Below are 15,473 nucleotides of genomic sequence, written 5' to 3' on the forward strand. Positions count from 1 at the left end.
GTAGAAAATGCCTCCATAAGATCAGGCTGCAGTTAAGCCAAAAGGAAATATTCTTAATTACTGATTAATGGAGGAGGACCAAGCCCAGAGTGGGCGGGGCCACCCCTAGGCTGGTGGTCCTGAGTTCTATAAGAAAGAAGGCTGAGCAAGCCATGAGGAGCAAGCCAGTAAGCAGCACCCTTCCAAGGATGCTGAGTCAGCTCTCACCTCCAGGTTTGAGACCTGATTACATTTCCGTCCTGACTTCCTTGAACGATGAACAGTGACGTTGAAGTGTAAGCTCCCACAGCAACAGTAACCCAAACTTAGACAATAACCTACTTAACTATTAATGCTCGTGGCATATTTACTCTATTATGTAGTTAATGTTAGAAAGGGATGCCCTGTAGATTATTGGACATATTGATAATTTCTTGCATGCAAGAGAAGAGGGTGGATACAGGTGGCTCTTGGTCAATATTAACAAATAGGTTTCCAATGCATGTTAATCACCAGCAAAGTCTCCTGAGCTAGACAAAGTCAATTACTCTTGGATTTGTGTGTGGATGTGGGTGTGGGTGTGGGTGTGGGAGTTGGTGTGTGCCTAAGACTTGACATATTCTAGTACAGACCGTAATAGCACATAGTTTAAATTAAAAGCTTAATATGTCTAACCAATGCACCGTGGTCACTTAGCAACGAAGCCTAGAACTGGTCTCTACTTAACGGAGACTCTGGAGTAACTTACTCTTGAATTCCATTTACGTTCTCTTCTCCCAGCAGGTCAATGATCTGGTCAGAGGAGAGTATATCTGGAGACAGAATCCTTTCATTCTCCTGGAATTCAAAATTTTTCTATTAAAGCAAGTCAAGGAAGAACGAGTTATCTGAATCATATGTTTTGCGAGTACTGACCCCAGTGATATGAAAACCTTTGTTATTTTTCTTTTCTGTTGTTATGTGATAGTGGCTCACCTCTGAAAAGTCACATGGTTAGAGGGCAAGACAGCCTATCCTCAGGTATATGCAGAACTGAGGGCTGCTTCACAATCCAGCAAACACTGACTGTCTATTGCTACATATTAGGTGTCTAACTTCTACATATTCCTGGTTGAACTGCAGGCTCAAGAGGGGGGCTTGCTCACTCCAAGGAGTTCAATGTTGAGTCAGGAAAAGGGACCATAGTTGAACAAAACCTGAGCCAAGCATGGTAGGGACAGGGGTCCAGGTCAGGTTCATCAGAACACATTGTGTGCATGGATTCAATTCTCAAACAGCTGGAAGGAATATTTCAAAGAAAAATGAACACGAGACATGAGCTGTACTAAGTGGGGCATTCAGCCTCTTAGCAAAGACGAGGACAGGAGCATGGCTGAACTTCACAGAAAGGGGGTCGGCGATCGACCCTTCAGGACCAGCATAACCAGGACCCTGTGCACAGAAATTTAAAAAATCATTTTCTATGTTTGAGAACCCATGGGATGGCCACAGTGAGACAGAGTGGGAGTGGCAGAAAATGAAAGACACAGACATACAGATCTAGTTACTTGGGGAGAAAAATTCAGGGTAGAAAAAATTTGGGTCGCATAGAGAGAGCTATATAAGGTTTTATGTAGATATAAAGTTATATAGGTATAAAGTGAATCTAGTTGTATCAACCCTTTGAAAGTCAGAGCTGGAGCAATGATACCTGATACCAGAGCCACTGTTCTTACTAAAAATGTGTGGGTTTAAGACAATCATCTTTTAGCAGAGTTTGCCTCTTATTAGTTTTAGTGTTAGTAATAGCAGCATTTAAACGAATGCTTTTATTTCTGGTCCTACTTTAAATGAGGCCTCCTCCCCTCCTCCTTTCATACATATTTTGTATATATGAATATAAATATATGCACATATGTGCACACATATACACATGTATTCCATTATATATACATTTACACACACACACACACATATATATATATAATATATATATATTATGTTAATAATATATATTATTAATAACATAATATATATTATTTAGATTTTCTATGCTACCTTGCTCTAGAAAGAGTATTAAGTGATTGAAAACCTTTGGTCTTTCAGTGCATACATTCCGATCTGTCCAGCCGGAAGACACAACAGCGATTCATAAACAGGCTAAACTTGCCCACCCGTCTCTGGCTCTCTGCGCCACTGTGTCTCCAGCTTTGAAGCTCCGTGGCTTTGCCGCATGGTTGACTCACATCTTCCACCTGCTAGATCTTAGCATCCCTTCCAAAGTCAAAATGTTAAGCCTCCGATTAGTTACCAGATAACCTTGAGCCCGATTTCTCCTTGGTGTCACCTAAACACCCCACATTTGTAACTGCACACCTATTGTTGATGGTGTTTCATATAGGAAAGTCTCTAAAGAGCCTCATTAGAGGAAAGACAACAGGTCCATCGCATGAGGAAAGAGGGCTTTCCCAGTCAGAAGGAACATGAGCTTGTTGACAAACGCCAGATGTTGAACTGCGGAGCAGTGATGTGTTAAACCATGACGGAGTCTTAGGCAAAAGAAAAGTCAGGAATATTGTTGCTGTCTTAATTTTAACATTTGATCCATTCCAGCATCTCCTGCACCCACTTGGATTTTATAGTGTGGTCCACTGAAGCATCAGCTGTCTGCATCACTAAGGTACTGGCTGGTACCTTCTTAGATGCTGAGCTTGGTGGAGCCTCGCTCTCCTCATCGTGACCTTCCCACAGGGCCAGGGAGCCAGTTATGTGTAAAATGACATAACTAACTAAAGGAAAGAAAGACAAAAAAAATAGCTATTTAAAAATATAGGTAAAAAGGCAACTCTCTGGTATGATTAAATAATAAAGAAAGTGAATGTCTGCCACAGCAGGTGGCAAAGCATTAGAAAAATATAAGGAGGTGGGAGATTTTCTAGGAAAATGTAAATTGTCAAAACTTAGTGGGGACACTTGAGGGCTCCCAGAGACTGAACCACCAACCAAAGAACATACATGGGCTGGACCTAGGCCCCGTGCACGTAGGTAGCAGATGTGCATCTTGGTCTTTATTCGAGTTCCCTAACAACAGGAGGTGGAGGGCTGACCCTGAGCCTGTTTGCCTGCCTGAGGATCCTGTTCCCCTAACTGGGCTGCCTTGTTGGCCTCAGTGGGAGAGGATGCCCCTAGTCCTTTAGTGACTTAGGTACCTGGGGGTGGGGGTGGGGAGAAGGTAGTTGGTACCCAGGGTGGGGGACCTCCCCTTCTTAGAAGTGAAGGGAGTGAGGATGGGCTGTGCGACACGTTGAGAGGTTGGGAGAAGAGGGGGCTGCAATTGGAGCAAAGTGAACAAATATAGAAAATGGAAAAAAAATTATTGAGGATAGAGGAGGAAATTTATTTGATCAAACAGGACCCAAACTGGATTCAACCTTTTGTAAAGTCATCATGCCCATCTGGTATTACACTTGGTCAAAACCTAGGTTAATCAAAACCTAGCTTAATAATTTTAAGCTTCTAAGAGTTCAGTTTTTAAAAGCTGCCCATCTACATAGACGATCCCAAAGAACAACAAAGAGAATAGAGAAATCCAAATCAGTAATTAACTTGGACTGTCATCTGAGCTAAAAATCCATTTGGCAAGTGTGGATCCCGCTGTGATTAAAAGACAATAATGGACCTCCCCCCGGACAGAAACTGTGACAGCGAACACAAGTTAATGTCAAATTCAACATGGATTCTGTGGATAAATACTGACCAGGCACCTTCTAATCTCAGAAGCAAAGCACTTGGTAAAATTAAATGGAAAAAGAAGACAAAGTCAGACCAGAGACTTATTTGCCAAAACTAACAGCCACCATCACGTGGGACACGGGGACAGTAGTCAGCACTATCGAACCAAGAGCTGGAAACGGGATCCAGACGAGGAACTTTACTGTAATTCGACATTAGAGTCATTCTTCTCTATTATGGTAAGGAGATAAGAAAATGAAATATTCGGCTTAAGTATTAGACACAAAGGAACAAAAGGGCCTTTATTTGAAGATGACATCATAGTGTCCTTAAGAAGGCTGACATTGTACTAACGCTCGGCTAGGAAACGGGGTAAGACGGTTATACATAACATAAATACACAAAGCCGGCTTTTTTTCTCCATTTGAGAAACTAATTAGAAATGGAAATGTCCAAAGTTATTGAATTGTGCCTTGTTCTGAGTATAATAAAAGCATAAGAATTGTAACAAAATTCTGAAACCCGGTCAGAACTTGAGGGATAAGAATTGATAAAAGATATGTAGCAGAAACTCCTTCAGATTCAAGGAATAAATTCCTCTCACATCACAAATGTAAAGCAAAGACAATTCTGAATTCCAGTGGGATTTTCCCAGAACTTTACAAGATAACTTTTAAATTCTTAGGAGGGGATACAGACACTTAGAAGGAGTTAAGATGGTGGGAGGAGCCTTCCCAAACTAGATGCAAAAGCTCAATATATAAACAGTGTAACGCTGATAAAGAATGGACAGTCTCCTCAGTCTGGGGAGATGGTTCAGTGGGCTCAATACCTGCCAGGTAATCACCAGGGCCCGAGTTCAGATCCCCGGGAATCACTTGGAAAGCTAGGTAGTGGACATTAAAAATCCCAGCACTGGAGCGTCTGACACAGGCAGATTCCTGGCGCGCCTCTGCCAGAGCCTAAAGCAATAATTCTCACCTTGTGGGTCCTGACCTCTGTCCCAATGCTCTCTGTTTACATTATGAATCGTAACAGTAGCAAGATTACAGTTATGGAAGTAGCCATGAATATAACTCTATGGTTGGAGGTCACGACAACATGAGGACTGTCTTAAAGGGTCACAGCTTTAGGACGGTTTGAGAACCACTGGTCTTGGGGAATTGGTGAGGTTCACATCCTAGTAAGAAGAGGCCCTGTCTCACAAATTAAGGCGATAAGGGACTTGAGGACATCCTATGTGGACCTCTTCGCTTCCACATATGTTCGTGTAAACAGACTCACATACAGACACTAGTCAGTGGAAAAGAGTAGCAATCTAAATTGCATAATTTGCACACACACAGAAAATCTGTATTCTGTTTCAATGGCTAGTCCACTTACAGTACCCCTACCTATTCTGTGTGTCAGGGAAGAGACAGGCTGGTAAACTCAGCAGGGAGAACCATCATTCCAAATACACACACACACACACACACACACACACACACACACACCCCTAACATACATGCATATGCATACATATAATTATATTATTTAATATATATCATATTTATGAAATGTAATAATATTGTATACTATTGAATATATATACTGGGCCTGTGAATGGCTCAGTGGGTCAGTTGCTTGTAGCTCAAGTCTGATAACGAGGATTTGATCCTTCGTGTGCACAGCGGAAGGAAGGAACTGACTCCCCAGTGTTGCCCTCTGACCTCTGCATGTCCCCTGTGGCATATGCAAGAGCCTCCTCCACCAATGAATAAGAAGTTAGACTTCTTAAAGACTTGCTCTTATAGCCTAAATCTTTTACTATCAGAAGACTGAAAAATGAGCTGGGCTCCCCTGAGAGAAGGGGCAGAGGGAGGACGGGAGGGATTAAAGGGGTTTGTAGCTCGAAGCACAGCAAGAAACTAGCCGGGCGATGTCTCTGCATCCACGCGCTAATACAGACTTTTGAGGTCTAATTATGTTATTTTTTAATATTTTTTTTATTTTTTTTACCATTGCACATTCTGCCCAGGTTGACCTGTGTCATACAATGGTTCATCCACATTCAAGTATCATACTTCCATCATAAGAAGTTTCTAGGATGATATTGAGAATGTGTAAACTTGAAGGTTTGCTACTCAAGTTGAGCCCAACAGGGTGTTTTGGAGGACCCACCCCTAACATTCTAGAGGACCATCAGAGTGTAGATAGATCTGCCTACAGACTCCCACCAGACATACTGATGATCTATCTCTAAGACCATCATCAGCATCTTTCCCTGTAAGATAATGTCTGCATCCCGGTGACTTACCAGAGGGGCCAGGTTTACATCCCCTGTTGGGAACATGCTATGACTCATTCAGCAACCCTGTAGCTCTCTTATGTGAGCTATGCCATATTCCTTTTAATAATTAGCAATTTTGAGGATACTATTTATGAACTAACTGGACAGGAGGTTGCAGGATCTGAACTGGATACTTATTTATAAGCTATTTTTACACAGTATAGTAGCTATCCTTTATTTTTAATTTTTGTTACTTTTTTTTCCCTTTTCACCTTGTACATTCATGGAAATAAAGGCTGAAAGTTTAACCTCAAATTTCAAAAAGGAGGTATTTTTGTCCAATATTACTGAAGAAACTGGACTTCATAGTTCAGATGCTGGCAGGCAGAGCTCATGAATTGTCCCTCACAAAAAATCTCTTTTCCTGGTTCTGTGCCCCATGCCCTGTGCACAGGGTATCTCAGTGTAGACTACAGTTTCTGGTGACCGCCTTGTCTGGCATACGGCAGGCTGCCTGTGATATCTATGTGCTAACACAATTGCTTGAGGACCTACTATGTGAATAGGACAACCATTTTTATTCTCGATGTTGCCCATCACCAACAACACATGGGGGAACCTCAGTGATTGAAGCCTGTGTTTTATTTCTGATAGCCTTGGCCAGAAAATAAATAGTTCGTTCTTGCATGCCTCGGGTGACAAGATGGCCTGCTGGCTGAGTCAATATGAGTCAATTCCATTTCGATATGAAATTTACCAGAAAAGAAACCCCAAAGTGGATCACTATTAAGGGGGTCACCTCTGCAAGGAATCAGACTCAAGGGCCTTTCTCCTCAGCAGCACTGGTACTGGCCTACAAGGGTCTTTGGCCATGTTTTCTTGCCAACCACAAAGTCCCGAGAGGCCAGATGGGAAGTCCCAATGGTGGACCATCTTGCTGTGTTCTTGGACTCGGTTTTACAGGTCTGGGAAATAGAGAACGCACTGCTGAATATTAACTGTCATTATTGGTTAACGGATACTGCTAAGTAAACCCATGGAACAACTGGATTTCCTCAGTCTCTTACTAATAGAAAGACTGAGCTAATAAATATTGAAATATATATTTATGTATCTGTATATGTTATGGATATTAGCTCAGTCTTTTTTATTAAACTCTCTCCCTCTCACCCTCCCTTTCTCTTTCTCTCTCTCTGTCTCTCTCCTCTCCTCTCCTCTCCTCTTCTCTTCTCTTCTCTCTCTCTCTCTCTCTCTCTCTCTCTCTCTCTCTCTCTCTCTCTCTCTCATACTGATTCATTAAGCCTCAAATCACTAAATGTTCTTAGAAAGGGCATTACATTCACTGGTAAGTTAGTGTACGAGCACAAGGAAACATACAGTCATAGAAGATTTTGTATATGTTTAAATGACACAGAATTTAATTGGAAAGTTTCCTATGCAGGTTTAAAAATGATGTTAACTTACATTAGCGATCACAAGGGAGGAATGAGCTTAGGATCCAGTTTATCATGTTAAAATGTGCATTTAATGTATGCTAATTTTATTTAGAAAGGCTCATGGGAGAGCCTGCAGGCTTAGTGGCCTGCCTGCAGTACTGGGGGACTTGGAGGGGGTGGGGTGGGGACTGGCTTGCTCGCTTGTTGGAGAGGAAGGCATGAAATTATTGGCTTTGTGCTTCCTGACTGCTGAGTCTGCAGTGAATACTTATCTTCTTCACAAAGACTGTTGTTGTTTGGACTAATATGGAAGCTGAACAAAGCTGTGTTAATTAACACTTCATTATTCACTCTTCAGAGTCTTAAAAAAAAAGGAAGGGAAAAAAATAACATCGTGGAAACAGTACTTGATAGACTCAGCGAGGAGGAAATTTAAACATTAAAAAAAAAAAAAAATAGATGCCTTCGCTGATGCACTTGTGGCTAAATTCTTAGCAGGGAGTTCAGCGCCTTCTTCCAAAGCTGAACACCTGACCTTCATCACTGGGACCCATAGGGACAACCATCAAGTGGTCCTCTGACCTGTACACTGAGCACTGGAACTGGAACTTTCATCCACCCACCCACAAATAAGTGAAAATATAATAATAATAAACCTTTAAGCATTAAGTCTAGGGTCAAGATGAGTTAATGCTCCCCACCCATTGATAGCTGATGCTAGGAGGGGGGCTCATAAGGTGACCTTGTGTTACCTAAGAGGTCCCTGGAGTACCAGAGACAAATTCACTATGAACCATGAGGCCAGGGGCAGAGAACAGACTCTCAGCTCAGGGTGTTTGGTCTTGTCTCCTGGGACAGGGCCAGGTGACAACAGAAACTAACCATGACTCACTCAGAAAGCAGCAATCTTTAACACCTTTTGAACAGTTGTTGATCTGCCCAATCAGTGGCACTTGCAAAAAGGGGCTGGTCCCCTTTAAGATCAGAGATTACTTTCTGTTTTTCCAGTTAAAGATTTGCATATCTGTGAGGCTGTGTGAACCTGAAACTTTCCAGATTAAGCTCACAGGGTTTGTGACGAGCTTCAGGGGTCCTGGGAACCTCTGCCCCAAGGATCAGCTTGCAGGCCTTTACCGGTTGAGTCCCAGGCAACTCTGACCTTGACCTTGAGTGACCTTGGTATTAACCAAGGACCCAGTACTGGACTTCCCGGAAAGGGGCGCATACCTCAGAGTCAGAAGTGCTGTCTGCTGGCGTCACCCCAGGGGTGGTCAACGCCCAGGAGGTCAATCCTGTGGACGACGCTGCCACATTTTCTCTAGAGGAAGCGGCCTTCATCGCCAAGGCAACCGTGGTGGGAGGCAGTGACTCCTAACTGGAGCTCAGGCCCCGCCCACTCATGGGAGCCTGTGAGGCCACCTGCTGCTCGAATTACGTTGGAAACCGAGAAATTGACTTCAGTAGCAATTCCGGGGTTGACGCAGAAAGCTAACTCTAAAAGGGAGATGATAAGCGATTTGAGGGCTTTGGTTCTTAATGGTTGATCTTAAGCAATTTTTGTAACGTTTAAAAGTCTGATCCGTGGCATTGTGGTCTTCAGTAGGAAAAACTGACTCTAATTTTAGAGGTGCATATTTAGCTAGCGATGGAAGGGGCAACTTACTCCAAAATACCGAGGGAGGCGGATGGACTTGTGAATTAAAATTGCGAAGAGGTGGGGCTAGAATACTGTCTCCTCTCGCAAGTGTTTGAAATTTCTATAAAACAAAGCCGGGAAAGAACAAGGTATTAGATTGGGAGCCTCCACACATACCACCTTGGTAGCCCAGGCTGAAGATGACCTTGAATTGCTGATCCTCTTACCTCCGCCTCCCAAGAGCTTACAATCAAGGGCACCATACCCACTTTATGCGTGCACAGACTGAGCCAAGCGTCGCCTGAGTCCTGGGCAAACACCATAACCATTGAGCTACAAGCCCGGCCCTACATATTTGGATGTTTTGCTTATTCGATGCTTCCTTTGGCTGTGGGATGCACCATACACTTTCCTGCTTGGAGGCTGCTACATACGCAAGATGCTTACTCTCAAATCCAGACACTACGGGGTCGGGGTCGGTTCCCCCATGCATAAAACAAAATTCCAGCCCCTAACAGCTTCAAAGCTTTCCAAAGAGATCGAACCGATTATTGCATTAGAAATGTTCAGGGGATCTTGGCACCTCCTAGTGTTCATAGTGCTGGTATCTGTGTTAAACTTTCCTGACTGGATTCACGCTGTGCAAAGCAACCAGCTTACCAAATCAGAATGCTTCTCTCCAGTGGCCTTTCAGAGGAAATTTAACATGCTGCTGTACTTTGCTTTATAACCATGTCTGTCCCTCAAGTGTTTTTGTAGTTTAAACCCGAATGCTGGTATAGCCCACCTGTATTCAAGGGTCCTCTGTAGCTTAGTTCACATAGGTTCCATCTCTTCAAGCAAGTTGTAATATCTCTTTTCCTTGGAATTTTTACTCTTCGAGGGACTGACTGAGTTCTCAGTACAAAGTATTAACTCAACAACATGGCTATGACTTTTAACCCCACTTTAAAAGGATTTTAGAATGTGTTCAATTAGTGAAAATACAGTCAATTCATAGTTATTGCCAGACTTCTATGAGCCACCAACTTCCAAACTCATTAAAGTGTTTAATATTTTTTTCTCTTTTTTTTTCCTCTTTTGATCTTTACTCCAAAGAAATGGAATGCAGCTAGCTACCTTCTGTGAAGTTAGAATGGCTCACATTCCTGCAATTTAGTGCTCGCTAAACTGCAAACACATTTATTTCTCCTAAGAGTAGTTTGTGGTTTCCTCCAAAGGTGGGATGGATTTAGCTGCCCCTTAGTTCTTTTGCCCTCTCTTTGGAAATTTTACAGCTTCATTTCTAGCTTTGGACCCCAGAAGTAGATGGAACACTGCCCTAAAGACAAAGTCATTGACAGGCATGGTACCTCAGAGAAACAGGCAATTCCAAATGTTACCTTAATACATTCAATATTATAATTTATAGAGAAGTGAGTTTGGAGGCGATCATTTAATTTTATGGGGTAGATTGTTCACTCCGACCCCCCCCCCCGATATAGAATGGTGTTGAGAACCCACCAGCCTAAAGCTTTGACTTCATCAGTTTGGGTTGATGTTAGCCTCCCACTTTTGGGGGAAGACAGGCCAGCAAGGAAGACATCACACCGGCTGGCTCAGCTAAGGCTTCCTGACCAGGCCTCTCTTGAACTTAGAGGCTTCTAAGTGAAGCCTGCAGCTTTCCAGGTCTCAGCTTTGCCCTGTTGTTTTAGTACTGGAAAGGAAAGGAGAGCATCGACCTTGGAGTTTATGGTCATTGATATTATTATTATTTTAGTGTTCTCTGACTAGCGACCGGCACATTTACAAAATGTGGGATGGTAGACCCTTGTGAGAGTGAAAGCACTCCAGTCTCCAGACCTGTGGCAAGGAGTATTTTTTTAGAACTTTGCTAATTCGAGTATAGGTTGCTTCTTGAAGAAAGGGTGTGCTTTGAAGCCCCAGAGAAACACACACGCAGGGGCACAGGAAGATACTAATTTGAGGATGAATATTGATGGTTTTGCAGAGAACTATGTGACCAAACACAGTGATCCCGAGACCTCGAAGTTTCTTTTTATAAAGGCTAACCATTTCTGTGTCACTCTTTATGCGTCTATTCTCCCTGATTCATGTTATATATCAGTCAGGCTCCTCAACGATAGACAAAATGATGGCACAAATGAGATTCACAGTGTCTTAAGCATCCAAACACTGTCATTCCCAAAGTTTTCAACTGAGCAATTGATACTAGTGAACTTCTTTATTGGATCAGGCCAGAAACACTACATTCACCCTTTAAAGACAGTGAGAGGAAGCAGAATTCTGGAACTCCAATTTAGACAGCCTTTGAAGTAATGCAAGATTGTTTGATATAAAAAGGAAAATACATACAAAGTTATTTAATTGGTAAGTCATTTCCCTTACTCATCTGTTTAGTTTTCAGCAAGAATAACATTCTAGTCTGCATTCTGTTACTATGATTAAAAAAAACTCTACAAAGTAAGGTAAGGGAATAAAGGGTTCATTTGGTTTACACTGCTAGTTTACAGACCATTGTTGAGGTGAGTCAGGGCAGGAACTGAAGCAAAGAACATGGAGGAGAACACGGAGGGACTCAGCTTGCTGGCTTTTTCTCTGGAGCCTGCTTTCTTCTGTCTTATACATCTCAGAACCACTTGCTGGGGGATGGTGCCACCCACAGTGGGCTGGGCTCTTCCATTCTAACCATCCACCAAGACAATTCTCCACAGACAAGACCATAGGCCAGTCTGATCTGGGCAAGTCTTTAACTGAGGCTTATTCTCTACAGACAGTTCTTGACTGTAATAAGTCAGCAGTGAAGACTAACCAGTAGAGAACAGTCAAATAACTATGAAACATATTTAACGTTTTCACATCCTCTAGCTAACCCTCGGAGCTCCTCTTATTTCACCTAAGTGTCTTAAGTATATAGCTTCCTGATGGAGACATGGTGAGATCTTATCCTGATAAAACATGCTTAGGAGATGACAATCAACCAATCAACCAAACCAACCCACCAACTAACCAACCAACCAACCAATCAACCAATCAATAATAAAAGCTGATGAGCACAGTCAACCTTGTTCATCTGTGAACTCCATAGCTCTCTGCTGCCCCATGCTCCTTCTGCCACACAGAAGTCCAAGCACACAGAAGCAAGTTCTCCGGCCCAACCTTTCTGAAGTCATAAACTGGAGTATACAATTCCTTCCTTAAGTTGCTAGAATCAGGTCCTGGGGTCACAGCAACAGTAAAAGCAACTGATGTAGTGAGTCATCAACAGAGAAGAAGCACTGTTTCCTTGACCGAACCTGACCATGTTCTTTGTCCTTCATAGGCTTCTAGAAGTGGCCTCTGCAATTTGGTCTGAACAGGACTGGAGGACATTCATGGTATATTCCAGAAAATAATTTGTCTGCAACTTATCTTTGTCATGAAATTCTGTGGAAGATTGGCTTCAGAGTTGAACAACACACGACTTTGGCAGAAAAAAGTTTCAGAGCAGCTTAGCATTCAGGCTCTGAAATGGTCATTGGTGGTCACTTGGAGCCATATTTATCTTGAGAGTTAGGAGCCAAAAGCAAAGTCTGAGGAATTAAAGAACCATAATTTTGGTGAGGAAGAAAGGTGTGGACCAACAAGAGATTAGCACCCATTACAGAGAAGCAAAGTGTTTCACACTTTGGTCAGGAGGAACATGCCACACCCCACCCATCTTTAAAATACCATCCCTGGTGACAAGCACTTTGCTCCTAAAGAGATGCCCAGGGAAGTGTTTTCCAAGGTTTGTTTTCCCAGACACTCAGAGCCTGCTGAGGCTGTGGTTCAAGGAAATCCAGCTACTGTTGTGCTGCTCGTAGATCTTGGCCTTATACATAGTGGTGATCTTGTAGGTTCTGATAATGCAAATGGTTTAGAATCATGGGTTCATCCATTAGGATTTATGGAATGCCTGCGAATCCCGGCAGTGACTGATAGCAGCAGACCCTCGCAGGGAGTTGGTATGTGAAGCTGTCAAGCAGAAGTATAAGGTGTGATGAAAAGATATTGTCAACTCCAAGAATGCAGACCATGTGACGTGGACATCTCTGTGAAACAAGTAGACCTAGCCTTTAGAAGAAGAACAAGACACGTCACTTGGCATTCACACCACAGGGCTACATGTCAGGTGTGCCAGGTGTGGCGCCCCATGGCTTGGTGCTTCCCATCCAGGATGGGCATTCAGGGCATGTGGTAAGAGATGGCCCTCCTTCCTATGCCCTTCCTTTTGGATGGAATGCCTATTCTGTACCTTTGCTTATTGGAATCATGTCAATTGTTAATTGACTTTTTTTTAAAGGCTTTGAATCCAACAGTTTGCCTTAAGTCTCAAAGAGGACTCCAAAATAAGTGGCTTCCTATAACCTAGGGTGGATATGGCAGTGAGTTCCTATAGAAAATTCTCCTCTCCAAAATCCTCAACCTTCCCAGGTTGAGATTAGTCTGCACACCTTCATTCTCCCTTTGTGCTGAATTCTTCTGATCCTCAAATAAATATTTAGTCTTTTTCTCTATATCAGGAATCACGATCTTTTCCTGTCCCTGGGGATATTTAAAAGATGGTTCTATAAGGGGTTCCCTTTCTTTCTGCTCCGTTTATTGAAAGGGTTGTTCCTCATTTGTCACCCCTCCCTAGCCACACCAAGCCCAGCAGTCCCTACCTTCTTTGCTACCCAGTGGCTGTGCCCTCAAGGGTTACCACTGGATCCTGCCTTTTGTGGTTTGTGGAGATATCACCCTTGCCTTTTGTACCTACTGTAGACTTGTCTAATAGGCCTGTGGACTACAGGTGTAATTCTCTAGGCTCCAAAAGATAGAACTACCATTCCCTCTGCCTCGTGGCTTATGGCTGGAATTGGCCAATGAGAACCCAGACAATTGGACAATGAAGGGTCATGAAGGAGGTCAGAGCATTCTCTCAGGTCCCTCCTGCTGGGCAACAGGTTAGCAATAATTGGGTTCTTATAGCAAAGATATTGAAGGCAACACCCCATCCTTCAGTCCATCAGTGGTTACAGCTCTCTCTGAGTTTGGGTAACCTTTACCAGTTTGGAACTAAGAATGTTGGTTCCTTCCTGCAGATAGCTTAGCCCTTCTTGACATCTTTCATAAATATTGACACAGTTATAGATGGTTTCAGGGACTGGAGAGATGGCTCAGCCCGTAAGAGCACCTGCTGGTCTTGCAGAGGATGGAAGTTCAGTTCCTGGAACCTACATCCAGTGCCTCACAGCATCCTTGTAATTCCTGGACCAAGGAATCAGATGTCCTCCTTTGGCCTCTGCAGACATTGCTTGCACACAGCCATACAGACAGGCACATATACACATAGTTAAAAATAAAGATAAAGCAAACCCATTTTCATTATTTTCCCTGTTTTTAAAACTATCTAAAAGTGACTTTGTGCTACTTAATTAATAGCAGGAGACTATTCTGCTCTTCAAACACATTTTTTGAGCTGTTGTGCCCTTGGGAATCCAGTGAGTACCTTGATCGAACAAGAACTGTCGCCTTTTCTATGGGACCTCTCAACTCATTATATATATATATATATATATATATATATATATATATATATGCTTGTTTTATCTGTTTTACATAATAGTTTTCATGCAAATTCTTCTAGGAAGGATTTTGAGCTTTAAAAAGTTTTGAAAACCACCAGATAATCTCTAAGGAAGTTTCATCTCCAAAAATTATATTACCATATAATTTCCCCAAGCGTCCATTGCCTGAGCTGTTCCCCGCAGCAAATATGCAATGTGACTGTTATTGAACATTTCTGGTGTGCACACATGTTTATGGATCTGGGGAAGTGACGTCACCTCTGCAGCTCAGCGGCTCACCGGAATCACGCTAGCAGATGAGGGTGCTGAGTCTTCCAGGGCGTGGGCAAACCGACCTCGTGTCTCATGGGACAGGCAGATGGACTGGGAATGAGCTCCTGGGATTCCAAGAGAGGTCTGCCCACTGCCTCACCTCATCCTATCACAGAGATGGGTTCATAGAATTTTATCTGGACCCATCCTTCACACCTTCTAGGCCTCTCTCCTCTTCTCTCTACCTCCCCTGACATTTTTCATTAAAAATGCTCACTCATCTAGCATCTTTCTCTTGCTAGATTAGCAACTCTAGTCTATGGTAAGAAAAAAAGTTTGAGAGGATATAGCCTCACACCTACTGGAAGTGAGTGAGTCTTTGCATTTTACTGGGAGACCTTTGAAGATGGAAATTTCTTTTATAGCTCAAAGAGTGAGTTCTTACGGAGGATTGCCAAACTGGGGCTTACCCAATGGAAATAGGAAAACCCTTCTGATGCCTTCTTAGACCTTACTGTATACGTCATCTCATATACCCATGTCTGGGTCTAAAACTGTGATCGCTTCCATTGTCTGCTGTATGTTCCAATAAACAT

At 42.8% G+C, this 15,473-nt stretch overlaps 1 protein-coding gene across 1 annotated transcript in view; it reads right to left on the reverse strand.

The window, feature by feature from the left end:
- Window positions 1–8,748, reverse strand: part of Cabcoco1 (ciliary associated calcium binding coiled-coil 1) — a 99,304-nt gene extending 90,556 nt beyond the window's left edge. The window contains exons 1-2 of the mRNA XM_021205709.1: window positions 8,626–8,748; window positions 728–816 (exon numbers count right to left, since the gene is read on the reverse strand). Coding sequence (XP_021061368.1) covers window positions 728–816; window positions 8,626–8,736 — 200 coding nt within the window. The 5' untranslated portion in view covers window positions 8,737–8,748. The remainder of the gene's footprint in view (window positions 1–727; window positions 817–8,625) is intronic.
- Window positions 8,749–15,473: the final 6,725 nt, after the last annotated feature.

The sequence above is a fragment of the Mus pahari genome, chromosome 9, assembly GCF_900095145.1.
Source record: "Mus pahari chromosome 9, PAHARI_EIJ_v1.1, whole genome shotgun sequence".
Classification (NCBI taxonomy): Eukaryota; Metazoa; Chordata; class Mammalia; order Rodentia; family Muridae; genus Mus; species Mus pahari.